Source organism: Podarcis melisellensis (genome assembly GCF_964234715.1).
Source record: "Podarcis melisellensis genome assembly, chromosome: 17".
NCBI lineage: Eukaryota > Metazoa > Chordata > Lepidosauria > Squamata > Lacertidae > Podarcis > Podarcis melisellensis.
This window is the reverse complement of record NC_138534.1, coordinates 18,658,427-18,685,260: the sequence shown is the minus strand read 5'-3', so window position 1 is coordinate 18,685,260 and position 26,834 is coordinate 18,658,427. Positions and strand designations below refer to the sequence as shown.

Sequence of the window (26,834 nt, the reverse complement as noted above, 5' to 3'; positions counted from 1 at the left end):
TTCCGCTTTTCAGCTAGGTCTTTTTAAAGCTTCGAGGCTGCTTTGCTCCAACAAGTTAAGTTCCCTACAGGTAAAGCTACCATATTCTTGTGTGGGGTATTCATGGGTTACTTAAAGCATGTTCCAACCAGCTGTATAGATGGTTATATACCTTCCCAACCTTTCCTGCAGGTTTCCCATGCAGCTGAAACCAGCAACTGGCACCAGACCAGAGCTTGCTTTTATCCTTCTCCCTCCCACTCATTTTTCCTTTACAGCTATATACCTTTGATTTTATAGGTTTTAGGCCCAAGGCATGCAATTCACATCAAGCCAGTTTAAGTTCTCTAGTAGCTATATAATTTCAGAAAACCTATCATCCTACTTCTGGTGGTAAAACTGATGTTGCTTCAGAAGGGAATCCCAAAGAAAACAAGCTGCTATTGTTATCTGCAGTTTGTTTAAAAAACAAACAATCTTGAGTAGTGAATAGAACATATGTTGGATAGGGGAAAAAACATAGTTGCTGTAATTCCCAAGAAAGTTAAGGTATCAAACCAACAACTCCCAAGTTCTAGTTCCCTATTCTCATTACATATTTCTTAAAACATGTCTCCTTCAGGATTGTCAGTGCAGAAAAATAGGGGGGGGGGGACCTGAATACTGGAGATAGAAGCTCCTACACTTTCCAGTCTGCCAAAAAAAAAAGCAAACCTCTCTTTTACTCTCCTTGCTGAAAACTAATCTGATTTGGCTTGGCTTCAAAGGGAATAGGAAAGGGTGGGGGGAATTCCTGCATTCTTATATGGTTATTGCTGTACTTTTAATTTAATGTAACATCCCAAGACCATGAAGTTCTTATTTTCACTTCAGAAGCTGAAAATCTTCAAACGCCACAACCCGACCCCGCCCTTCCTTCTCGAGATGAAGTATTTTTAAGCTATTGAAGCAATGACTCCCAAGTTCCAGTCCCCTGTTCCCTCATTAAGTATTTCTTTAAAAACTCTGAACAGCAAGTGCAGAAGGGGGAGGAAAAAACTCAATACTGGAGAGGCAGGAGCTACTACTTATAGAGAGCCTGCAAAAAATAAAAAACCCAGCAAGCCTCTAGTTTACTCCTTGCTGAAACAAATTAGAGTGCTCTGATGGTGTTTCCTGCTTGGCAGGGGGTTGGACTCGATGGCCCTTGTGGTCTCTATGATAAATTGATCGAGCAAGAATAAAGGGAGAAAAAAATCCCTGCATTAGCTCAGAACCTGAGAGTATAGCCCTGATATCCCCACGCTCGCAGGTTCAATAATCCCCATATGGGGTAGCTGAATATTCCCGCATTGCAAGGACTAGATGACCCTCCTTATTTAATTTGCTAAAGCATTATAATCTAGAACCAGACCCTACAGCTCTGGCTTCCTAGCAGAAGCTATTCAAACCCCATCAGCACCCAAGCTCCACCCTTTCTCCCCGCAGCAAGAAATGAGCGGCGGCGGGGCTTCCGCGCTTTTTTATATCCAACGCCCGGGCGCCTCCATCCAATCACGAGCGGCGAGGGTGGGGCTGTGCTCACAGCGCCTGCGCCGTTGTCTCCCGGGGTGGGGAAAAACAAACCAAAACAAAGCAGGCATCGAGTTGGACAGCTTTGTCTAAGAACGTCTCGCGAGGCGGAAGGGGGAAGGACCCCCGCGCTCGCGCCGAAATTCAAGCGAGGGGAGGAAGAAACCGCCGTCGCCTCAGGTAAGACTCGCGGCTCCTCTGCTTTCCGAGGAGCCGGAACACAGAGAGATTACCTCACGCCGAATGTGTAACAGTAGTAATAATAATAAGCGCAACTTGAAAACGGCCGCCTCATGTTTGCGCGCGCGCGCGCCTGTGTCGTGTGAACTGCGGAGGGACATCCGTGTCGGGCGACCCTCGTGACGCGCGTCTATGAAGGGCGCTCCGGCGTGTGAAAGAGTTGCTTGGTAAACCAAGTAAGGGAACGGATCCGGGGATTTGTCCTGCTGCGCGCAGCCCTTTAATACAAAAATAAATAAAAAGCTAACTGGCCAATTCTGTCCCAAATAACTCGGTTCTGTGTGTCCCCCCCCCCAAGGGTGTAGCGCAGGGCCCCCAAACCAATCAAAATCAATACAAACCTGAGGTTCTGCCCACCCAAAGAAAGTCCTGGCTACGCCCATCCTGCCCCCCCCCCAAAATAAATCCTGACTATGCCCATTCTGCCCCCCAAAATAAATCCTGGCTACATCCATCCACAAATAGATTCTGGCTATGCCCATGCTGCTACCCCAAATAATAGGTCCTGGCTACGCCCATCCTGTCCCCCAAAATAAATCCTGGCTATATCTATGCTGCCCCCCAATAAATTCTGGCTACATTATTCTTATTCTTATTGGATTTATATACCGCCCTATACATGAAAGTCTCAGGGCTGCTTCCTCCCCCGCACAATGACGACTCCTGGCTGCACCCATGTTGCCCCCCCCCCCCATAATAACCCCTGACTACATTATTAGTAGTACTTATTGAATTTATATACACACAGCCGTATACCTGGAAGTTTCAGAGCTGCCACCCCCAAATAATAACTCCTGGCTACATCAATGTTGTCCCTACAAATAATAAATCCTGGCTACGCCCATGCTGCCCCCCCCCAAAAAAAATATCCTGGCTACAGTGGCATGTCTGGTTGGCTCTCATTTATGAGTGCCACCTCTGTTGCTTGGATTAAAGCTGCAATCCTAAGCACACCTAAGATAGAGAAAGAGCGTGTAGCATCGCTCCAAAGGTGGGTAGCTTGGTTGGAGCGTTGCGCTGACAACGCCAAGGTTGCAGGTTCTGTCCTTGGATGGGACAGCTGCATATTCCTGCACTGGAGGGGGTTGGACTAGATGATCCTCAGGATCCCTTCCAACTCTCTGATTCTATGGGATGAGAACGTCTGCCTGAGAACCCAAACACCCATGAAATGCGGCAAAGCACCAGCAGATCTGCGACACCTCGGCGCAGAACAAAAATGATTTCTCTTGAATTGCGGCACTTGGGGCTTGAGTACACATGGCAACGATCCATAGGCCCACAGTTTCCTGTGATAGGCAGCTGTTTGAGGCATTTCACCTCAAACCGGCTTCGGTCTGACTTGGAACCTGTGGTGCAGCTTCTGCACAGGTGACAGCTTCATTAAATGTTATTGTCGTATTTATTAGATTTATATACCACCCTTCATAAGATCTCAGGGCAGTTCACAGAATAAAATACAGGATACAAATAAGTAAATCAAAACAGCAAAACAATAATCCCTGAGGTGGCTCAGCTGCAAGGAAACCTATTGGATAATGAGCATCCTCTGAGGATGTCCCTACCCTGCTCTCTAGTACGTAGAGAGCAACGTAAAAATGCTTTTTGAAAGGCAGGGAAACCGACCTTGCTGCATAAATCTCAAATTAGTTGCAGTGTGTGTTGCTTTCTCCTGTGCAACATTACTGTAAAGTTAAGTCCCAGTGTGATTGCAATGCTTGCCATCTCATGCTTGTCACTTGCTGCATTGTGCCCAATAGATTCTTACTTTATTTCATAAAATTTATACACTGCTTGATTGTGAAAAGCCTTCAAGCTGTTTACAAAAAGGTAAAAACAATAAATTAAAGAAAAATTGGAAATATACAGAAAGTTAAAATACTGAAGCCGATTAGAATTCACTGTTACTTCAGATTTCTGAGCATCGGGGTAGGATCCATGAAGTATGCATGTTTGTAACTCACAGAATTATGACTCAAAATACAATTATGAATCAAATGCTTTCTTTCACAGGTTAAACAGTAGGTTTGCTTGGAATCTCCAGGCAGAGCAATCAAAATGTACATAAAATCAATTGTGCTCGAGGGGTTTAAGTCTTACGCTCAACGGACAGAAGTGAATGACTTTGACCCATTGTTCAATGCTATTACTGGCTTAAATGGAAGTGGCAAATCAAACATCCTGGACTCCATCTGTTTCTTATTGGGCATTACCAATCTATCACAGGTGAGTATATGCCTTAGACATCTACTGGCATCAATATTTCCATTCCTTGTTCTTTGGTGAGCTTAAAGTTTTTGTAACAAATGCTAGAATATTACACATTCTTCTGATTGTTGTTGTTTAGTCGTGTGTGACTCTTCGTGACCCCATGGACCAGAGCACGCCAGGCACTCCTGTCTTCCACTGCTTCCTGCAGTTTAGTCAGACTCATGTTTGTAGCTTCGAGAACACTATCCAACCATCTCGTCCTCTGTCATCCCCTTCTGATTAGAGGAAAACTAAACAAATAATTGCCTATTTTACTGTGGTGGAATGGTGATGACTCGGCATACACTGAGTACAGAATTTCAGGCAGGGAATCTCTTCCAGCCCACTCTGGGGATTCAACTCTTGGACCTTCTACATGCAAAGCAGATGCTCTGTTACTAAACTACAACCCTGCCCACTGTCAGTGCATTCTGAAGGAAAACAAAAACAGGCAGGGTATTTGGTCCTTAACCTGTCTTTACTCCATGTATAACTAAACATAGAATTTTGTACTGCTCTTAATTATGACTAGCTAGGGGTACAAGTCCATTCTGGCAGCAGCACTTACTGAAACTTGTCCTGTATGTTTGCCTATGAACTGTTTGAGATAGAACCCAAAACTCAATTCTAATTTGCACTTGTGGCAGTTCAGGTTGTTTGTGGATCACTCACTTAAAACTATACAGATATTGGCTGGATTCTTCAGTAAAACTACAGCACCAATAGACATAATTTCCAGTCACATGTGTTTTTTTGTATTCCAATTTACTGTGGGAGTTAGGACAAATACTCATTGTAATTATCCAACATGCACTGCTAAACCATTTTATAGACTTTTTTTGAGCTATATATAAAACTTCCCACAAATTTCATCATAAGATTGATTTTTTTATTTTTTTTTAAGTGTATTTCTCTCCTCAATCTTGTATAAACATTGTGAATGATGGCCCAAGCAGTTAACTTCCAACTAAGTGTTTTAGACACAACCCTATAGCCTAAGCATGCACTATTGCTTTCAATTGAAAATTACTGCCCTTTTAATGTTTTTCAGGTGCGAGCTTCTAACTTGCAAGATCTGGTTTACAAAAATGGCCAAGCTGGGATTACCAAGGCTACAGTATCAATCACTTTTGATAATTTTGACAAGAAGCAGAGTCCATTCGGGTTTGAGATTCATGATGAGATTACAGTAACAAGGCAGGTGAGCAATAGTTAGGCTCTGTAAAGGTATATTCTGAAATCCTTTGTTTATTTGTTTTTGGCATATGTAGCTGCACATGCCAAGCTGTCTAGATGCTTGAATACTGTAGCATCAGACAGGAAGGAAAATTATGCTTTGGTACATAATGAACCCTTGTTTCTTCTCAAGGTGGTGATTGGAGGCAGAAATAAATATCTAATCAATGGTGTGAATGCAAGTAATGCTCGAGTACAAGATCTCTTCTGCTCTGTTGGACTGAATGTCAATAATCCTCACTTTCTTATTATGCAGGTAAGCATATATTGTTATAAATATAATCACTTTCCTTCTTATTGTGTTGGTTTTTTTAGCAGGCAGGAACTAAGCTAGATCTGTTGGGATGAGTATAATTAGGATCCAGCAGATCTCCAGCTGTTTTTAAAAAATGGAATGGGATCTTGCAGATTCTGAGGAAGTCCTCTCTGGGCTGCATGTTTTATTATTATTATTGTGATTAATCACCTTTTACACAGTTGTCTCAAGGCAATATACAATAGAAACAGTAAAGGCCCCAGTTAACACAAAAAACAGCTGATACATTAAAGGTAGAATTAAAATAATGCAAAATAGTTATGGAATCAACCAGTTAATGAATTGATGTGTCCTCTGCCAGGGACTCTCAATCTTTCCAGCTCTTAATTCTTGTAAGGACTGATGATGACCCTGCTTGGTTCAGAATACTATTCTTGCCTGTAACTTTGTGCATTCCACCTCCACTTCCCTGAAATCTGCTAAAAGTCTGCTATGTATCTTGATGCTAATAAGTAATAAAAATGATATCTTAAAATTACATGAGATGTTACTGACTGATTTTCATTCTGTATTAGGGACGGATTACCAAAGTTCTGAATATGAAGCCTCCAGAGGTAAGAATGCTGGAGCTTTTTCATTAGTGTTTCCTTCATTCATTTTGGAATTGATTCTTTATTTAGCCTGAGATTGCAATAACAGTTTTTTGTTCTAGATTTTGGCTATGATTGAAGAAGCAGCTGGCACTAGGATGTATGAATGCAAGAAAATAGCTGCCCAGAAAACCATTGAGAAAAAAGAGGCAAAACTTAAAGAAATTTGCACGGTACTAGATTTTTATAATAGATTTTTATTTATTTTGGGAAGTTTGCTTTTCAGATATGGATGGCTGCTAAAGTTTCTCAAGGCGTAGATTAAGAGGAATGAAATGAGCTTTGACTCTGGTCCTGTCTGTCTCTTTCCTTAATGACCAATTTGGTTTTATTTACTCTTTTTAATTTAATTTTTCAAAGTCCATTGCAGATGTCCCATCCGCTGAAAGTATGGTGGGAGCATTTGGAAAATTCAAAATTTTTCATTCTGTACTTTGTTCACAGATTTTGGAGGAAGAAATCACACCCACCTTGCAGAAACTGAAAGAGGTATTTCCCGTTTAAAATGAAAAAAATGTTTTACATTGCAAAGCAAGGCATGTTTAAAGGTAAAGGACCCCTGACAGTTACGTCCAGCCGTGAACAACTCTGGGGTTGCGGCGCTCATCCCCCTTTACTGGCCAAGGGAGCTGGAGTTCGTAAACAGACAGTTTTTCCGGGTCATGTGGCTAGCATGATTAAGCCACTTCTGGCAAAACCAGAGCAGCGCACAGAAATGCCATTTACCTTCCCGCCAGAACGGTACCTATTTATTTACTTGCAGTTTGACATGCTTTTGAACTGCTAGGTTGGCAGAAGCTGAGACCAAACAACAGGAGTGCACCCTGTTGCGGGGAAATGAGGCCTGGAAATGAGACGATATTGTAGACCTTTCCTTGACATGAACTAGTTTGCAAACTGCATCACTTTCTTACTATTCATAATTGTTTTAGTGAATGTGCTTCATTTTTCTAGTTTTCTTCTGAAATTCTTACATTCTCAATATACATTGCAGAAATATATTCTTGGAATCCAGTAATTTGTAGGTTTTTTAAAAAAATAGAACTTCTGTTTAAATAAATGTGTTGGCCATCTAATTACGCTGTTTCATCATAGCTGTTATTTCTGGTTATGGCTTATATTTCTGCTTGTCCTTTCCAGGAACGATCCTCCTACTTGGAATACCAAAAGGTCATGAGAGAGATTGAACACCTGAGTCATCTGTACGTTGCATATCAGTTTGTGTTGGCTGAAGAAACCAAGGCACGTGCTGGTGATGTGCTAAAGGAAATGGAAGGGAACATTGTAAAAGTCCAGGAAGAGATGGTTGAGAATGAGAAGAAAGTGAAGGAACTTGGCGCAGAAATAGCCGAAATGGAAAAGAAAAGGGATAAAGTAAGACCAACTAAACTGCTGCCATTATTTCTTATATTAAGCACATTTTTAAAAAGTTTTTTTGTGTCTGGATTAAACAGAGAATTCCAACATGTGAAGTACATTATATTGACCATTTCCATATCACTTGGAAATTACATTTAAAGGCGTAACACTTGATAAGAAACCTGCACTATTTGGTTAGCTGAATAACTCAGGTGTTGTACATCAGAAGTAGAGCTTTGGTATGAGTTCCCTGATGGCCTTTCCACTGAAGGTATCTTAGATAACTGGGATTAAAGAAATTGGATGGTTGAATTTGAGGCAAGAGGGTATCAAGATAAGAAACCTTTTTATAGTCTTGGTGCTTACAGGAGACATAGAAGATAATTTTGGAAGTTGAAGCTGACAATTTCTTCAGCAAATCCTGTCCTAAAGCATGATGCTGTGAACACTGTTTGGCTATAAATGGAACCATTTGTATACAGCAAAGTATGCACTTGTTTATAGCACAGTTGGTACAGAGATATTCACCAAGCAAAGCTGTTCGTATCAAATAATACATTTTTTAAAATTTGATAGCCCTCTAAGAATAAAAGTTGCTGACACAGCCTATTACTTTCCCATTCCTTTCTACTTTCTGACATTATATCTACTATCCATACCAGATGAACTTTCTAAAAAGAGATTGCGGAAATGCGGAAGAATTGTAATCAAGGAGAGGAGGTGTAGGTGGCCTTGTGCAATTAACCCTTCATTTAATGCTGACTTAAGTGCTTGCAGAAACACTCCTATTCTTGGAGATGGCCCAGCTATGGGTTGATTGCTGGCCTAGATCATGGGATTCCCAGACCCAGGTGAAGGTAGTTATATAATCATGTCAGGTACAGGTAGCTGAGTCATTAAGTGTCTCCTGCATGGAGCAGAAAAACCATAGAGCTTGAGCAAGGAAGGGGGAGCTTTGAAGCAGACCTACACTGTTGCAGGTCTTGCATCGCTGTCTGGACCGAGATCCAGTGTTAGAAACTCAGATATACAGTGGTACCTCAGGTTACATACGCTTCAGGTTACAGACTCCGCTAACCCAGAAATAGTGCTTCAGGTTAAGAACTTTGCTTCAGGATGAGAACAGAAATTGCGCGGCGGCAGCAGGAGGCCCCATTAGCTAAAGTGGTGCTTCGGGTTAAGAACAGTTTCAGGTTAAGAACGGACCTCCGGAATGAATTAAGTACTTAACCCGAGGTACCACTGTATAAGCTAATCACCAAATGGTACCTTAAACCTAGGTTATGGTTACCACAAGGGAATGTCTAGGTACACCTCTTTTTTTCTTCTTTTTTTTTTCCTGTGAAAATTATTTTTCATTTCATTTTTATACCACATATTTTAAAGGGGGAAAAAATTCAAAGCGGTTTACAACACATTAAAACATCAAATAAAACAATCCAGAATAAAACAAATTCAAGCTTCAAGGAAAATAATTCAGATCCTTTTCTAAGTGACATTTTGCTTTCCCCATATTTATTTACCTACTCTACTACCGCTGGGGCTCCCTATAGCAGGAAGTGGGGATTCTGTCATCTGGTATTTTGCCTGGTAAAAAGCAAGGAGTTATTGGTTGTTTGATTAGTATTCTATGTTAAGGCTTGATTATTGTTTGCTTGTCTATTGTGCAAAGGAGGAATTGTTTAATCGCTGGAGGAGTTCTGTACCCTTGTGTGCATGTGAAGCCATTTTGCTTCATAAAATTCAGCCTTTCTCCACTGGTGGTCTGCATTTGCTTCAGAGATCCTTAACAAAGAACCATTTTGCCTCTTCTCAGCACACTTGCAAATACACAAAACACATAAGTTAACGATTGATACTTTAAAATATTTGCAGGAATTTAGTGGTGTTCTCCATTCACTAGAAGAAGCTCTTGCAGAAGTTCAGAGAACAGATACTAAAGTGCAGAGCACGCTTGACATCAAAAAGCAAAACTTGCAAAGTGAAGAAGAAAAGCGTAAAGGGCTGGTTAAATGCATGGAAGAGGTAAGCAAAGAACGCTGTTAAATTATACACTCTTGTCTTCTCTTTCCCCTTAATGTTCACTCTCGTACATTTTGGTAATATGCATTATGTACTTCTACAAGTACTTGTGTCATAGAAATATATCTTAGCGTTTGTAAAGGTAACATAAGGGACCTGGGACCGCTTCATGATTGCAGATATTGTGTCCCACAGAGGCAGGGCACTAGGTTGGGAATCAAACAGTGCAATCCTGCACATGTTCAATTGTATTTGTTTCCTTAAAAGGCTGTTGCCCTGTGAACAATTACAATGCCCCATTGAAACCAGTAGGATTTATGTGCGGGTACTTTGAAGATGGGGGTCAGGGTCTTGTCAATCACAAATTTTGCCTTGGTGCTCTACCAAAATTTGTGGACAAATTGTGCAGTTCTTCGGATCCAGGCCATGTAAGATTAAATGTGACTGATGTAGATTTGGAAGGGTAAGTGCCTTTAAAAAAAAAGTCAGATGGACTTTTTCTGGTCAATTGCATCTAATTTTTGTGGGCTTCTGTGTGCTTACAATTTGTATACAATTTTACATTTTCTTGTAGGACTCTAAAGCTTTAGTCTCAAAGGAAAAAGAGGTAAATAAGATCACGGATGCACTGAGTGCTCTACAGGAGGCAAATAATAAAGAGATGGAGGCTTTGACTGCAGCACAGCAGCACTTCAATGCTGTATCTGCTGGTCTGTCCAGCAATGAAGATGGGGAAGATGCTACTTTTGCTGGACAGATAATGGCTTGCAAAAACGATATGAGCAAAGCAGAAACAGAAGCAAAACGAGTAAGAATCTGTCTTTGCATCTTTTGGAGAGCGTGGGAATCCTTAGCCCAGGCTTCCTCAACCTCAGCCCTCCAGATGTTTTTTGGCCTACAACTCCCATGTTCCCTGGCTAGCAGGACCAGTGGTCAGGGATGATGGGAATTGTAGTCTCCAAACATCTGGAGGGCCGAAGTTGAGGAAACCTGCCTTAGCCTTTAAAATGACAAATATATTGTGTTATGAACGTCTGTAGGATTGCAACTTAGGAGGGCAGTGACTTCCTATGAAGGCAAAGGCAACAATAAACAAGCTTCCTGCATTCACCTCTGCTAGTGACAGAGGTGGCTTTTTCTTAAAAGCCAATTCCTACTTCGAGCACTTTTATAATCCAACTCATTTTGGAAAATACTATTCTGGAATGCAGATGCTAAATAATTTGACTAGATCTATGGCAGACAGAGAAGCAAAAGTACCTCTTTTATTTTTATTTTATCTTACTGCCTTTTAGCATTTTTCAATTCTTGATAGCTATTTATCAATATTACTCATATGTAGGGTTATATGATAGTGATGTTAAATGTTACAAATATTTCATATCCTACTGTGGAGAAAGTCTCCTTATCAGGCAAAATATATTGTCTTATCCCTATTCTTCACTCTGGGCCTGCCATCACATTTTTTGTTAAAGCAATGTAATGGAACAACTGCTTTTTTAAGCAGATTATAATCAATCACTTTATTTGCATGCCACCTTTCCAAAGTTAAAACCATGCTAAAGGCATCTTACAACATTTTTTTAAAAAAAACCACTTGATTACAAGCATAACAAAAGTAGTCATAAATAAATAAAACATTGAAAAAATCCTAAACACTCCAGCCCAATCATGCATATGTCTTGGCCGTAAGCTTCACTGACGTGTCTGAATGAAGTTTGTGTACATTTGCAGCCTATATTTAGTGGTTCTAGTGTAAAAAGCCTTACTAATAACTTCATGTTCATGGCAAGGCGAGAGAATGCTTCTGTATAAGCAAGGTTCTTAGACTTTTGAATTTTCCTTGCAGGCTCAGATGAAGCTGAAACATGCTCAACAAGAGCTAAAGACCAAACAAGCTGAAGTGAAGAAAATGGATGCTGGCTACAAGAAAGATCAAGACACCTTTGAAGCTGTCAAAAGGCAGAAAGAGAAACTAGAAAATGAAATGAAGAAACTCAACTATGAAGGTTAGCTTAGGACTAGGTGATTGAATGACGAAAACGGTTGGGAGTAGAAGGGATGAGGAAACAATTTATGGAGGTGTGAATCTAGAAGTTAATGTCTGGATACTACTGAGAAAGGAGGTAGCACAGAATTGCTTGTGAAATTCAACAAGGCTTTTGCTTGTCATGCACAGGTGTGTATTTAAGAAACTGCTATCCAGCAGACTTTTGGTGAACAGCCCAAGTTGGACAAGATGTGAGCCAGACATAGAAGTGTGCAGGCATGCTAATGGTCATGCATATGCGTTAGCACATGCTAACATGTGCCATGAGTTTAAAATGCAGTCAAATGGGGCATGGGCCACCTACGTCTTGTGCCTATGTTTAAAATCCCCCCTAGTAATTTGTGGCACCTAAATCAATGCTCCTACCAGTTTAGCACATTTCGGGTGTTGTATTATTTTAGTTTGATATGGGCTGTGCATTTCCTCCTAAACAGCTTCATTTTGAAGTTATGTAAACTGGGTTCTTCTTTTATTAATTTCTTGGTGGTTCTAGAGAAAAAAGAAGAGACCCTCTTGGAAAAACAAAGGGAGTTGTCCCGCATGGTTAACCGCTTGAGAGAGTCCTATGAAAGGTTAATGAGCAAGTTCCCCAACCTACGCTTTGAGTACAGGTAAAACTACAGACTCATCTTTTCCATTAAAAAGTCCTATTTTCAAACATAGAAGCTGAGAAAAAATATTCTGATTTTAGATAGAATTGCAGTGCTTCAGTCTGGAACCTATTAATTAGTCAAAAACATTATATACTTCTTTTACTAGCACATTTATTGCATTATGCCTTCCCCCCCTTTTCCCTTTTTTTAAAATCTCAATTTTTAATAAAAGCTTTCAACATACAATAAAAATTAACTAATCTAAATAAAGGTAGAGAAGAGAAGAAACAAAAAAGAAGAGACGGGGGGGCAGAGAAGGTAGGAGGGAAAAGGGAAAAAAAATAAAATAAAGAGCCCTCTATCAGCGGTCAGTCTTAATCCTTACCACCCACAAAAGGGGGGTGGATCTTCCCAGCTCTTACCTGGGAGCTTCCATTTCTTCTTCTAGCCTCCCACCCTGGGAGTTCTTCCCTTCCCTGCCTCTCCCACAGGGTCCTTCATCAGTCCTTCATTACCTTCCTCCTCAACCCAATATAGAGGACATCAAAGAACAAAATACAACCTAAACAAACTCAAACAAACAAAAATGGACAAAAGCTAAAGACCATTAAAAGATCATAAAAAAGATATAAACGAAAGAAGTGGAAAGGACTTTCAATGCTCCATCTTCCCATTATGTATATTAGGGTTATTCAAAATATTAAAAATTGGCTGAGTGTTAATAGGCAATTAGATCACCTCAGGTGTAATGAGTTCCAATCTCAAAAAAAATAAAAAGACGGTAGGTTTTGCTGACCTGATGTCTTAAGGACTATTATGCAGAGTCTCTGAGATCTTCCTCCACATCCAATAACAATTCTTTGTCTCCATGTGATGAACAACTGCTTTCAAAGCTAAGTGAGGTTCATGCCAATTAATCTCCCTATCTTCAAAGGGAGAGTGTGATGCCAGGATTCATCCTGTCTATCGGAAATCATTGCATAATTATCTCTGTAGTCAGAGCATCGATAGCTAGTCAGCCATTCCCCCTCCCCCCCCCCCCCAGCTTTATGTTGTTCTCAGGCAATACATTTGAATTGACTGATAATATTTAGCAGCAGCCACATTACGACTGATGGTTGTTGTTCATTTTAAGAGATCCAGAAAAGAACTGGAACAGAGATCAAGTGAAAGGCCTTGTTGCATCTCTGATTACGGTGAAAGATATCTCTACAGCAACAGCACTAGAAGTAGTTGCTGGGGGTCGACTCTACAACGTTGTGGTGGACACCGAGGTATGTTTTTCTCAGTAGGATAAATTAAAAGAAAAGATCTAGGCTTTTTAAAGGGGTTTTCTACACAAAAGACCCTAGATGTGGCAGCAGGTATACACTAGATGGCAAAGTGCTGCCAGTCCTAGCACTCAACAGGTGCATGAGGCACCTGTTTGAAATTGGGTCTGTCTCATTCACAAATTTTATGGCCTAATTCATATCTTAAGACTCAGAATAACAACTAGAGCTTGTCTAACGTGAGCTTCATACAGTTTGAAACATAAGCTAGGTGTGAGTTAGAAATTAAAGCTTTTCTACCTTTCAGAAGTTGTAATTTATTACTGCTGCAATCTGTTATTAACTCAGCACCAGCTATGAGTTAAATGGGTTAGTATGTAAGTGTAATTTTTTGTTTTTGTTTTCTTCTGTTAGCTTACTGGGAAAAAATTGCTAGAAAAGGGCGAACTGAAGCGTCGCTATACCATTATTCCACTGAACAAAATTTCAGCGAGGTTTGTTGAGAAAGAAGCTATCAGAGCGGCTAAAACCTTGGTATGTTCTTAAATAATTTTACGGAATTTTCCAGTATGCTACTGGTGAATTATTTCACTTTATAACACACACTACATGCTCATTAGTTTTCTTATGATATGATTTACACTTCTATGTTCTGTATACAATGGTACCTCAGTTTTTGTACATTTCCATTAATGAACATTTTGGTTTCTGAATGCCATAAACCCAGAAGTAAATGCTTCGGATTTTGAACACGCCTCGGAAGTTGAACATGCCACGCGACCTCCGTATTGAGTTTTCGGTTTTCTAATGTTTTGGAACTCAGAACAGTTTTCTGGAACAGATTACATTTGAAAACCGAGGTACCACTGTTTATACCAAATGCTTCTTTTATAGGCTGTGAATTTGGGCTAGATTATTTTGCGGACTTCTGGACTTCTTAGGTCAGGCACGTCTGAAATCTGTTTTGGGATAGGGGTTAGGGTTAGGGCCTGCTAACCGGCCTGCTGGTCGGTTTAATCTGGCCCCTGTGGCAGTTTATTTCTTGGGGGAAAATCCTTTAAAAAAAAAAAAGAATGTTCACTTTATCAAATCTGGCCCTCTTTGAAAAAGGTTTGGACACCCCTGTCGTAGGTGGTCTCTGTCTGAGCAGTGGGTTGGTGAGAAATCACAGGGCAACCATCACAATTCAACCAATATATCTGTTATACAGTCATTCAGACAGAAACAGCTGGGGGGCGTGAGCTTCTAGACTGGCTTCCCAGGAGAGGTGAGGTGGTGGGCAGCTCTGCACAGTGTAAATGCATCAATAAGAGTTGCAATAAGGCTGCTTCTGCTGCTGCTTCTCCATGGCACCAATCTCCCTGCTGCCTTGTTTCCCTCCCTCCTCATTAGCACCAATGACCCAGCTACCAGGAAGCTAGCAAAATGATTCTTCCCCCCGGTGACCCACTTCTGGATTGAATGAATAGGGGAGAGCAAGTCGTTGAGTCTCACTGTTTCTAGTGCTATTTGTTCTCTTTTTCTCTGCCGTGTTAATTCTTTTTTCTTTTGGACGTTAGGTTGGTGAAGACAGTGTCCATCTGGCCCTTAGTCTGGTGGGATATGAATCTGAAATTCAAAAGGCAATGGAATATGTTTTTGGAGGCACGCTGGTTTGCGATAACATGGACAATGCCAAGAGAGTTACCTTTGACAAAAGGATAATGACAAAAACGGTCACCCTTGACGGAGATACCTTTGATCCTCAAGGCACTCTGAGTGGAGGTAATTGCTGCATTTTATTTCATATTGCACAGCTATAACGGATTTTTTGTTTTCTTTTTGTTTGGCTATACTGAATTTGGATTCATTTATTTGCTTGCTAAAGACTGCATTTCTAGTTTTATCCCTCTGTTATAATGGACAGATGTGTTTGTACACACAGTTTACCCTGGCTTTAAATATTGTGTTTTAATTGTTGTAACTTGCCCTGGGACTTGAGCGTGAAGAGCAGGTAATAAATAATATTTTTAACAATACATGTGGATCACTTGATGCAGCATAACAAATTTCACCCTGCAGACAGAGCATTTGTGTCACCTGACATTATTCCAAAGGCAACCCTTTTCATCCAATTGAATTCATCATACACAGCTGTGGAGCGACTGGATTGTCCTTGTGTAGCTTATGTATTCATTGGTCTTCATTCAAGCAGCTGTTTACGTCTTTCTTCTTTCATGAACCAGGCGCACGACCACAATCTGCTTCGGTTTTGTCCAAGCTTCAAGAAGTAAAAGATGTGCAACAGGAATTGAAAGCAAAGGAGGCTGAATTGCAGTCAATAGGAAAGGAATTAGAAAGTCTGCAGGGGACTGCTGAAAAGTATGTATTGTCAGTACTTACTTTTGTATAGAAACCTGAAGAAGTTTGCCTCACTTAAAGCAGTATGAATGTTTTATAATGATGTATTTCACGGGAAGAATTGGGTCTTTTTCCCTAGATAAAAATCTGTGAATAAAAAACGATGTATAGAAGCTTAAACTTCTACAGATAGTTGGTACAAGCTGGCTTGTAGTAATGCTACTTCCGTACCAATTAAAGAGCACAGTTGACTAATTTTGTGTGACATCTGTACTACAGAAATATTACAATTATCACAAAACATTTGTTATGCTTGTTATATGATAAAATGAGAGGGACAGGAATGTGTACACTACCTTGAGTTCCTTGGAGGAAAAGCCAAGATGCAAATGCAGTTAAATAAAAAATCATTAGAAAGTATTGCTACTATCCAGTTCAATTGCTTTTAAAGATACTTGTATATAAAATACTTGGGGACGCAGGTGGCTCTGTGGTCTAAGCCTGGTTCTGGTTCGCCAAAAGCGGCATAGTCATGCTGGCCACTTGACCCAGAAGCTGTCTGTGGGCAAACGCTGGCTCCCTTGGCCTATAGAGCGAGATGAGCGTGCAACCCCAGAGTCGTCCGCAACTGGACCTAACGGTCAGGGGTACCTTTACCTTTTATATAAAGGTTTTATATAAATATAAAATACTTGGGTGAAGCACTGGTTGTTGTTTGTAAAATGTTTAATTTTTTAAAGGTATCGTCAGCTGAAGCAGCAATGGGAGATCAAATCTGAAGAAGCAGAACTATTGCAAACCAAGTTGCAGCAAAGTTCCTATTACAAACAGCAGGAAGAATTGAATACATTGAAAAATACAATTGGTGAGAAGAAAACAGTGATAGCGTATTCTAACTGGCTGTATGTACTTTGGGTTAGAGTCTGCAAGCCGGTTGCTTAGCAAGGGAAATGACTTTTTAAAAATAATAATCATTTTAAAAGGTAAATTAAGTCAATGTGGTAATTTGGTAACTTTTTGTATTTCTTGCCAGTGGTTAATGTTTATCTTTCTCCAAAGGAGAATTAGCCTCTTTAATCTCCAGTAGCTTTCTGCAAAGTGCATTCTACATTGAGTCACTGGTGCTTGACATCTGTGGTAGCCAGGCAAATCATTCAGATCAGATCCCAGCCTCACAAAGTGGCACAGGACTGGCATTGCTTCGGCGAGAGCTTGGCTGGCGTGATGGGCTCTGTTTCCTTGGGGGAGGGGGGATTTCTTGCTTCAAACAGAATTGCTGTAGAATCTTTCTGCCCAGAAGTTTGTGATCAGCAGCCTCTTCCTTTTCAGAGGAAAGTGAGGAGACTTTAAAGAAAACAAAAGAGGTTCAGGAAAAAGCAGAGGAAAAGCTCAAAGTGCTGGAAAACAAAATGAAAAATGCCGAAGCAGAAAGGGAGAAAGAGTTGAAAAATGCCCAGCAGAAGCTTGATGGAGCCAAAAAAAAAGCTGATGCTTCCAGCAAAAAGATGAAAGAAAAAGAGCAGGTAAAACTTTTAACAACAGTGTAATGGTGCCCAAACATTTAAATAGTCTTGAAATTAACTGAAACTTGTGATTGTTCCTAAACTAAATAACTTTGTGGGGGAGGCACTTAGGTGGTCCTTAGAAGACAGTTGGATGTGGGAAAGCTTTCTACCGTCAGGAGAACCTTGGGAAACATTTGCCCAACCCACCTTGAGAGTCTAGTGTGCATAATTTCATTAGATTAATACCAAGCAAGTGCTATCCGTGTAGCACAGATAATATGAATGCTTTGGCAGGAGCAAGTCCCACTACGTTCAGTGGGGCTTGCTCCCAAAGAACTGCAGCCATAATGGGTGTTGTTGTTTTTTTGTTTGCTTGCTTTGTTCAGGAAGCTGAAGCTCTAGCATTGGAACTTGAAGAGCTAAAACGGGAACAAAACTCTTATACGCAGCAGATTGAGGCGGTGAATGAAGCTATAAAATTGTTCCAAGAGCAGATTGAGGTCATTTCAGCCGAGGTAGCAAAAAACAAGGTAAGTCTTGTCATTCTGATGTAATGAAAGAGGCAACCTGACATGTCTTCTTGAACTCTCAAGCTTTAAGAAAAGAGAGGCCGATGAGTCAATACTCCAGCGTATCCTAAAATACTATGCTGGCAAGTCCCATTTTTGTGCTTGCCAAGTCCCTCTGTTGGCTTTCCGTTTTGTCTCTTGAATCACATCTTGAGGGTGATTTAAATCGTGAATGCTTTTTTTGTTTTGAGTTTTAATACGTTAAAACTTACTACTTTAAATATTTCCAGTCCACATTTAATTTTAATCAGTGTGGGGAGATAATTGTCTCCTTTGCTGTTTAGGAATCCGTAAAGAATGCTCAAGAGGAACTGGCTAAGCAGAAAGCAGTGGTGATGGCCCAGGATAAAGAAATCAAAGCCAAATCTACAGAGGTTGTGAAATATAAAGAACAAAATAACAAGGCACAGCTTAAGATCAAGGAGCTGGAACACAATGTCAGCAAACACAAGGAGGAGGCTTCTGATGCTTCTGCAAAGGTATGTTAACATATCTACTTCCTCACCAGTGAATAAGATCCCTACTTCTGATACTTTTAACTGTGTTTGAATTTAAAATATGCATACTGTGGGCAGAGATGAATTCTAAGGGATGTAATGACTGCTGAGTGCATTCCTTGTTCATCTCCCATTACCATTGCTTGGCTTCCTTTATCTATGTGGCTGCAAAAACATTGTGATCCTACTAGCAAATGCAAGATTAATATCCCAAACAGAAGCTTCCCTAACAGATTTCCTCCTCTCATTGCATGATAAACTTTCATACCAAAGATGAAACACAATATCAACGCTGAACCCAATAAGTTTTCTACTTGAAGATTTTGAGGCTTCCCACATCACACAGTTTGGAATTGCTGTGCTAAGAGTTATAGAAACCTTTGGGGGGGGGTAGATGAATATTACTCTATAAAAGTTCTAAACTGCTTTTTTTGTTTTTAACAGGTTGCCAAAATGCTGAATGACTATGAATGGATAGCTTCAGAGAAAAACCTTTTTGGCCAACCAAACACAGCTTACGATTTCAAAACTAACAATCCAAAAGAAGCTGGCCAGAGACTTCAGAAATTGCAGGAAAAGAAAGAGAAGTTGGGCAGGAATGTCAACATGAGAGCTATGAACATGCTTACAGAGGCAGAAGAAAGAGTTAAGTCGCTTCCACTCCACTCTTTCCCCCGCCACCTCCCAGTTACTGTGCACACAGCCGTACCATATCCTGCATTACCCTACCCTAATGTGGAAGCAGCGTGTTTAGATAGTGAACAACAAACTGGATGGCTTTAGATGCCTGACTATGCAGAAAGCGGGCAATATCTAACTTAACATGTCCTGTCAGCACGATGATTTTCATTTGTCCAGCTCCTGCCTCACGCTCTCCCCAGATCTGCTCCAGAGAGTTGAGAAAGCCCCTAGAGTAAATTGAGAGGGTATGTAGCGGAGGAGAGTGTCAAGGGCAGAGAGAGGAGTTTTCCATTGAGCAAGCAGAAATCCTTGCGCTGATGGAATGCTTTCGTTGGATACTGCTCAGTGTTTTTCTGTGTACTTCAAACAAAAGTCCTCCATAACATTCTTAAAGGAGTCATATAGGCTTCCTGTTAATGAGCTATAATTATTAGCAGGTTTGTACCCAGCTGCCTTAAGCATTCAGGTGCCTGGTGCCAGAATGGCCAGCCCATATGGTACGGAAAAATGCAGCCAATGGCAAGAGGGGCTGTGACATCGCTGCTAAGAGAGAACTTCTGTGACATCAGAGCAGGTCAGCCAATGGCAGCAAAAAAGGCAGTACAGGCAAAAGAGGCTGTTACTGGTATATATTAGAAGGATTCTGCTTTTTGTTCCAAACTACCAGTGTAGTATCAAGCTTCTGCATCATTGGTTCATACTTCCACACTGCCAAATAAATACTGACAACTCCACAAAGCACTAAAGTCCCTGACCCTACAAGCACCTTCTTTACCTTGCTTTTATGAAATTGTTCAAACACACACTAAAAATCAAGGAAAACTGCAAGTTCTACAACCTAATCTGCCCCATGCCAAGTCACATGATTTTCAATCTTGTCTGTTTCTAGTACAATGATTTGATGAAGAAGAAAAGAATTGTTGAGAATGACAAGTCTAAAATTCTTGCGACAATTGTGGAGCTTGACCAGAAGAAAAATGAAGCTTTAAATGTTGCCTGGCAGAAGGTAGGTCTCTTTAGTTTGATAACTCTTCTGTCCATGGGCTCAAGAATAAACTTAATTTAATGGGTCTTTTTTTAATGGGTTAACCAAAATCCATTGTCCATTTAACTATTACTTGAGATGCACAAAAGTCCCATCAAGCAAAATGAGTGGCAAAAAAAGACCTTTGTTGCCTATGGAATTGCTGTGTGCTAGAAATGGAAGCCATGATTCATGTCTCGGTCTTAACTCAAAAGAAATTCTAAAAATATGATGGTTGCATTCAATTTCCCAGGTAAACAAAGACTTTGGCTCAATTTTCTCAACGCTTCTGCCTGGGTCCAATGCTATGCTGTCTCCTCCTGAAGGCCAAACTGTTCTAGATGGTCTCGAGTTCAAAGTTGCTTTGGGGAACACCTGGAAGGAAAATTTAACTGAATTAAGTGGGGGCCAAAGGTTAGTGTGATATATATATATTTATATATATTTATAAACGCAAATGTAGCACAAAATCAAAGACAACCATTAAATTGCCTTCTGTCCCTTTCCCATCCTTGTCCTATACCGCAGGGATATCCATTGTTTTTTATGATACATTGTTCTGTGTAATAGTCTGGATACTGACCTTGTTAAGTTAACATGAGTTCAGTGAAAAAATGGTGAGATGTGCTTAATACAGTGGACGCTCGGGTTGTGAACGTGATCCGTGTGGGAGGCATGTTCGCAACCCGCAGTACCATGTCTGCACATGTGCAGGTTGCGATTCGATGCTTCTGCACATATGCAAAGCACAATTTAGTGTTTTTGTGCGAGCACCGAAACCCGGAAGTAACCCGTTCTGGTACTTCCAGGTTTCGGCATGTCCATAACCCGAAAACGTGCAACCTGAAGCATCTGTAACCTGAGGTATGACTGTAATAGGTGTCAGGGAACTGCCATCAGCTCAGAGGCGAGATGTGGAAGGTCAGTTGTGTTACAGGGAGCCTCTGAAGATCTTGCGAAGCAGTTCTTCTGGCGAGGAGGGAAGCCCCGTCTCCAGTGGGGAAGGGACGCAGAGATCAGAAGATGCTAGGGAGAGCCTCAACACCGAGCTTGAGCAAAGAGGAGGGGAGGCAAGTCCCCCTTTGCCAACGCCCACTCTACGCAGTGGGTTTGCGCTCAGAGAGGGGAGGAGAAGGGTGGGGGGTCACCCGACTGTTATGCTTGGGAAGGTATAAGGACCGCCCACTCCCAGATTCTGCTAGCGACTGAGCAGACATGGACTTGCGATGCTCTGCATTGTAAATAGTTTTGTACAGATAATAAAGCCTGGAAAAGACAGGTTGGAGTCTTGCCTGTTTGCTCTCAAGCAACCACATCAGCACATAACAATAGGAAATAATAAAAGAACAATAGGAGTTGGGTAGCTAAACTAAAATAGCTGCTGAGAAATCTTGTCAGAAGGTTTAAAAACGCAACTGTGGGCTCGGCCTCCATTAAGCTAATAAATAGTTTTATATGTGAGGAAATATCTATAGAGGTATAGCAATGGGGAAAGTACAGGCCTCAGCTATACTGTGGTTTGCAATTTCCGAGGCTCTTTATTCTGGTGTCTACAGTATGGGGAATGCAGAGTGGTGCGTGAACTTGGTTTTGGAGAAAAATACTGGCCAGAGGAGGGAGCAAACTGACAAATTTGACTAGCCCAAAATGAGCTCACCTGATTATTAGGTTCCTTGGGAATATTCACTTTCTTGGGAACAGGTCCACTTTGGAATCCTTGTGGGTGTGGTGAGGTGGTCCAAGGGCTGCTGACTCTCCTTCCCTAATTTGGAGAGACAGGGAAGATGGGATGCATACTAATGCTTACGTGCTGTTTACCAGTTAGTGCATAACCTGCACTCATTAAAATTGGTCCAACTGCTCTGGCTACCGGTTAATTTCTGAGTTCAGTTCAAAGCAATGATTTTGTCTAGTAAAGTATTATGTAGCTCAGAACCCCAATACCTCAAGGGCTTCCTCTCCTCGTATGAACTTGCCCAAATCCTGCAGTCTTCATCAGAGGCCCTTTCTCCGTGTGCTTCTCCTGAGGCAGGTACACATGATGGGCATGTGGAACAGACCCTTTCAGTTTTGGCCCCTTCTCTGAAATGCTTTCCTCAATGAAGCATACCAAGTATTGTCAATTTCAGTTTTTTGACAGCAGCTTAAGGCATTTTCACTCGGTCAGGTATACTCTTTTGTGCCTGACTTTATTGTGTTACTGAACGAGTATTTTAGATATTACATATCATAAAATGTTTTGAATCTTTTTGATGTTATTCATTTGTATTTTATCTTGCTAAGTTGTTTTGAGATTCTTCTAGTACAGTGACAAACAAATGTAGCAAGATTTAAATCTTTGGTGCGTCTAAACTGTTTATGCACGAGGTTTACATGATGTTGTTTAACTCAAAATTTTCAAGACCTAGCTGTGTCACTTTGCATTACTCTCAAAGACAGAAGTATGTGAAGTATTCATTAAGTACTTCTATTCCAGAAACCTAAAAAAAGGTGTCCGTTATTGAAAATAGGGATACAGGTATTCACATATAAAACCTGGGTGTGTCTGGTTCTCTATTTTTGTTTTGCGTTTCAGGTCTCTTGTGGCTTTATCTTTGATATTAGCCATGCTTCTCTTCAAGCCAGCTCCAATTTACATCTTGGATGAGGTAGATGCAGCCCTTGATCTGTCACACACCCAGAATATTGGACAGATGCTTCGAACCCACTTCAGGCATTCCCAAGTAAGAAGCTAGTAACAATGAGTGTAATATTCACAGAGTATTATGAGTATATTATGAGAAGAACAAATGCTTCTGGGTCTTGGAAGGGTTCCAGTTCTCTTATCAGGTGTACTGTACATTTGTTCATTTCTGTCTCAGTTGCTCGTTCTTTCTATAAAAGTAAGAGGAATAAATGGAGATTCTCACAGAATATTAAAAACACTATAAATCATCAAACATTAAAAACTTCCCTAAACAGGGCTGCCTTCAGATGTCTTCTAAAAGTTGTATAGTTATTTATCTCCTTGAAATCTGGGAAGGGTGATCCACAGGGCAGGTGCCACCACCGAGAAGGCCCTCTGCCTGGTTCCCTGTAGCTTCACTTCTCGCAGTGAGGGAACTGCCAGGAGGTCCTCAGAACTTGGCTTCAGTGTCCGGGCTGAACAATAGCGCTTGGGCAGATTTTAGCTGTGGTTCATGAGAGGACTGCAGTTAGACACTGTTGCATTCCACCGATAACTTCATTTCATATTACAAAAGGAAGTTAACTGTTTCAAACGTATGCTTAACTATATGCTTTTTCGGTTCCTAGTTCATTGTGGTATCGCTGAAGGATGGTATGTTCAACAATGCAAATGTGCTCTACAAGACGAAGTTTGTGGACGGCATTTCCACTGTGGCACGGTATACTCAGGCTCCAAATAGCGGCACAGCCAAGAGGGGAAAAGACAAAAAGGAAGCGTCAAAGAGCAGAGGCAGCTGTCTGACAACATCTATTCCCGTTTGAAACTATATGATTATATTATACAACCCTGTCTTGTACCTAGTGGTGATGATATTTCATATTTTTTGGATGGAATTTAAGCTACTTTTTGCAGCTGCTAAACTGCTGGCTTTGGCTCAGTTTTATGTTTATATTTCTGAACTCCTATCATGGCAGTTCACCAATTTGAGGCAGCTTTAAATGGTAGTAAAATCTAGTAGTGCATCATTATTTTTCATTTAAATTCAAAATTTTGTAAATATTTATTACTTCTATTCTCCTGTTGTGGGCTAGTATATATACCTTTTAAGCACTGAGTAAATAATTTGTTTGCATTTCCGATACAGTAAACTCTGTGCTTTGAAACTGAACTTACCTGTCTGTTTGATGATCAAATTATTCAACAGAGCAGGAGGAGCCAACATGGGTCACTTCAGAGGTTAAAGGACTCCTGTAATTCCTGACCATTAGTCATGCAGACTGGGAACTGATGGGAGTCTGATAAGCTCTGGAGGGCACCAGGTTGACTACCCCTACAACACTCTTTGACCAAGAGTGAGAAAGAGGGAGGGTAAGAATGACATAAAAGATTGTCTGTAACACTTACTGCTCAAACAATGCTTAACTCTTGCTATCCCACTTTCTTTTTGTATAGTTAATGAAATGTTCATCTTTGATTTAATAAACCAGTTGGAACACAATGGTCTCTTTCTGCTCATTGCTTCTGAGTTGACCACAGAAATTGGTAAAGCAGACTTAGCATATTATTTTGCATATGATTAGCAAGGTTGTTTTTAAAAAAAATCTACCATAATGGGCAGGTGTCTTAGACATAAGGAGGCAATCGGAAGACAGTAAAGTTCAGTTGGGCTGGAACTGCCAAATTCTGGTGTTAGATGCATTTAAAACTGATTCCTTCTCTAATCCTAGTTGTACAGGGAGGATGAACTGCCTTTCTATTCTCTCTGGCCTGGCCTTACTAATGGTTTTTGCAAGCGTGCATCATGTGTCTCTGTGTACCTGGCACTCAGAGGTGAACTGCACCCCACAGGGATCCCTGTAGAAACATGCTCTCCCACAGCAATCTGACCTGGCACCAAAACGGGCATTTCGCCAGCATATAACTGGCAATAGAATGATCCATCCAGAAAATGAGATGCTCAGTATTGGGTAATGCGTGCAAATCCTAACAGTCTTTCATTTGAATCATTGTCTGTCTCTGAGGAGGGTGTTCCTTGCACAGTTCATAGTCCTTCACAGAAAAACCTTAGCTCACCTCAAATATGTAGAAGGCGGTACAGTATGTACATTTGGGAATTGGGTTAGATGATCCTTGAGGTCCCTTCGAACTTGACAATTCAGTTTCTAACTATAAAGGTGAGAGGACGACTCTGGGTTTAGGTATCTTGGCATGGTTTGAAATTAAAGTAGTCTGTTAAACCACTCTTTTTGACGTGATCCTCAGGTTATGTGGCACTGTTAGATGTTTTTGTTTGGCAAAACTCAGTTTGTCTTTTTCTGTCTTCCTGCAGGCCAAGAGGAGGTGGGGGGGGAGTCTTTTAAATCACTTTGTAATGTGAATATAGACCTGGGCTGAGCAGCAGAGGGCGATCTTAATATAGCAGTGGCTGTAGCTGAAAAGAGCAAGCCTGGGTTTTGTTCATCTCTTTTTGGCTGGCCTTTCTATACTCGCGTGCAGGAACATGATGGCACTTTGAAGCATCTTAAAAATGTGGGTTGGTACAGCGCCACAGTGCTTTTTAAATGGACCAGTAAAGGGGAATATGATGTGCATCTTCACAGGCATTGTGCTGCTTTCCAATGCATCAAAATGTAGCCACACCATGGGGTTATGCTGCAGCAGGAGCAGGCGGCCACATTTCCAACGGGGGGGGGGGGGGGGCAAAGCTAGAGGCAAAAGGGGACAGGGCATGGAATGCATGAGTTGCCATTGTTCAAAAGGCACTATCAAAGTTCAAGGTTGCATCCCAGCCAGGTGGAAACATTTTTGGTAGAAATCATGACCAGTGAAGGGTCTGGCCTGGGGAGAGTGCTAAGGGCCGGTTAGAGAGACCTGGAGGGCCACACACAGTCCCCGAACCTGAGGTTCCCTACCCATGCGCTACAGGCTGTAGAAAGACTTGCATTTTTGACAAATAATAGGAGGTGCTGCCAGATGTTGAGAATAATAGTGTGCTTTTCTGATATATGTTTTGTGACGGGTGTTAGTTTAAAAGCAACACGACCGCGAGAGTTCTGGTAGCACAAGGATGGAAGACTGAAGAAACCCCAACTAAAGAATCATGGCAAGAAAAATTGATGGACTATGCAGAACTGGCAAAACTGACATATAAGCTACGGCACAAGGATAACTGTGACTTTAAGGAAGATTGGAACCCTTTACAAAGTATCTGAAGACACAACAAAGCGAACTGGACACCTTGGCAGGTTTTGAATAAACATTCACAAACTTTTTACTGATGATAATCAGCCAAATAGTTTGAGGATCTCTACAACTTTGTAACATGCAGAAAACACCATTCTTAGAGAAACCAAAGACTGGAACTGAGAAAAGTCAGGGGGTGGGGTTGGGTGGGTTTTGTGGGGGGGGGGGAGGGAGGAAAAATTGGGGTGGAAACAAGGATGATGTTTTTGGATAATATGTGTTGTTATAATTTTGAATAAAAATAAATAAAAAAGCAACATGCGCGCCCTCTGAACCCAATTTTCCAAAGGCTGCAGTCCTGCTGAGAGTAAGCCCTATTCAACTCAGTAGGTCATACTCTGGAGTAGACATGATTGAGATGGCAGCATGCTTGCTCCTCCCTTTGTCCTCCCATTGGCTTCCTCTCGCAGGCTGTCCAGAGAGAAACACAGGCTTCCATGCACCTGGTTCCAGCTCCAGCCCCTGCTGTCTCCAGCTAGGACTGAGAAAAGACTCCGGCTTCAAACTCCAAAGAGCAGTGCCAGCCAGTACAGAGACAATACTGGTCCTTGGTGGACCAATGGTTTTCACTCAGTATAAGGCCAATTCTTATTTTCAGAGGTGAACCTAGTCTTTGGCAAGGAGGTGCATTGTCAGCCCTGAAGCAGCAAGACACCATGGACCAGAAACTCGAAAAGTTTGCTTTTTGTTGCCTTTAGCGCTCTGCCAGTGACTTCCTCTGCCATTGGGGTTGGCTCTGCCCTGACTCCCCTCCTCCTCTCTTGGTCCATCCATCGGCTTTCCTCCTTCCCTCTGCTTGCTGCTTCCCCTCCTAGCCACCACTCCGGGCCAGAGTGCAGAAGCACAATAC

General features: G+C 41.3%; 2 protein-coding genes across 5 annotated transcripts in view; one reads left to right on the top strand and one right to left on the bottom strand.

Annotated features, from left to right (window-relative positions):
• PTGR1 (prostaglandin reductase 1) overlaps nt 1-26,834 on the bottom strand; it is a 213,155-nt gene that overhangs the window by 98,486 nt on the left and 87,835 nt on the right. The gene's annotated exons all lie outside the window — the stretch shown is intronic.
• SMC2 (structural maintenance of chromosomes 2) lies at nt 1,583-24,239 on the top strand. Of its 4 annotated transcripts, none has more exons than XM_081893830.1 (25): nt 1,583-1,710; nt 3,784-3,996; nt 5,072-5,221; nt 5,390-5,512; nt 6,088-6,126; nt 6,225-6,335; nt 6,607-6,651; nt 7,303-7,536; nt 9,397-9,546; nt 10,118-10,351; nt 11,393-11,552; nt 12,087-12,204; nt 13,322-13,460; nt 13,872-13,991; nt 15,017-15,221; nt 15,683-15,818; nt 16,538-16,662; nt 17,127-17,320; nt 17,689-17,832; nt 18,156-18,350; nt 18,813-19,013; nt 19,939-20,055; nt 20,327-20,487; nt 22,649-22,796; nt 23,368-24,239. In XM_081893830.1, the coding sequence occupies exons 2-25, from the start codon at nt 3,829-3,831 to the stop codon at nt 23,560-23,562; spliced, it is 3,612 nt and encodes a 1,203-aa protein (XP_081749956.1). In that variant the 5' UTR covers nt 1,583-1,710; nt 3,784-3,828; the 3' UTR covers nt 23,563-24,239. The 4 variants fall into 4 exon arrangements, with proteins under 4 accessions (XP_081749956.1, XP_081749959.1, XP_081749958.1 ...); XM_081893832.1 differs by lacking the exon at nt 1,583-1,710 and adding an exon at nt 1,757-1,777; XM_081893831.1 differs by lacking the exon at nt 1,583-1,710 and adding an exon at nt 1,852-1,946.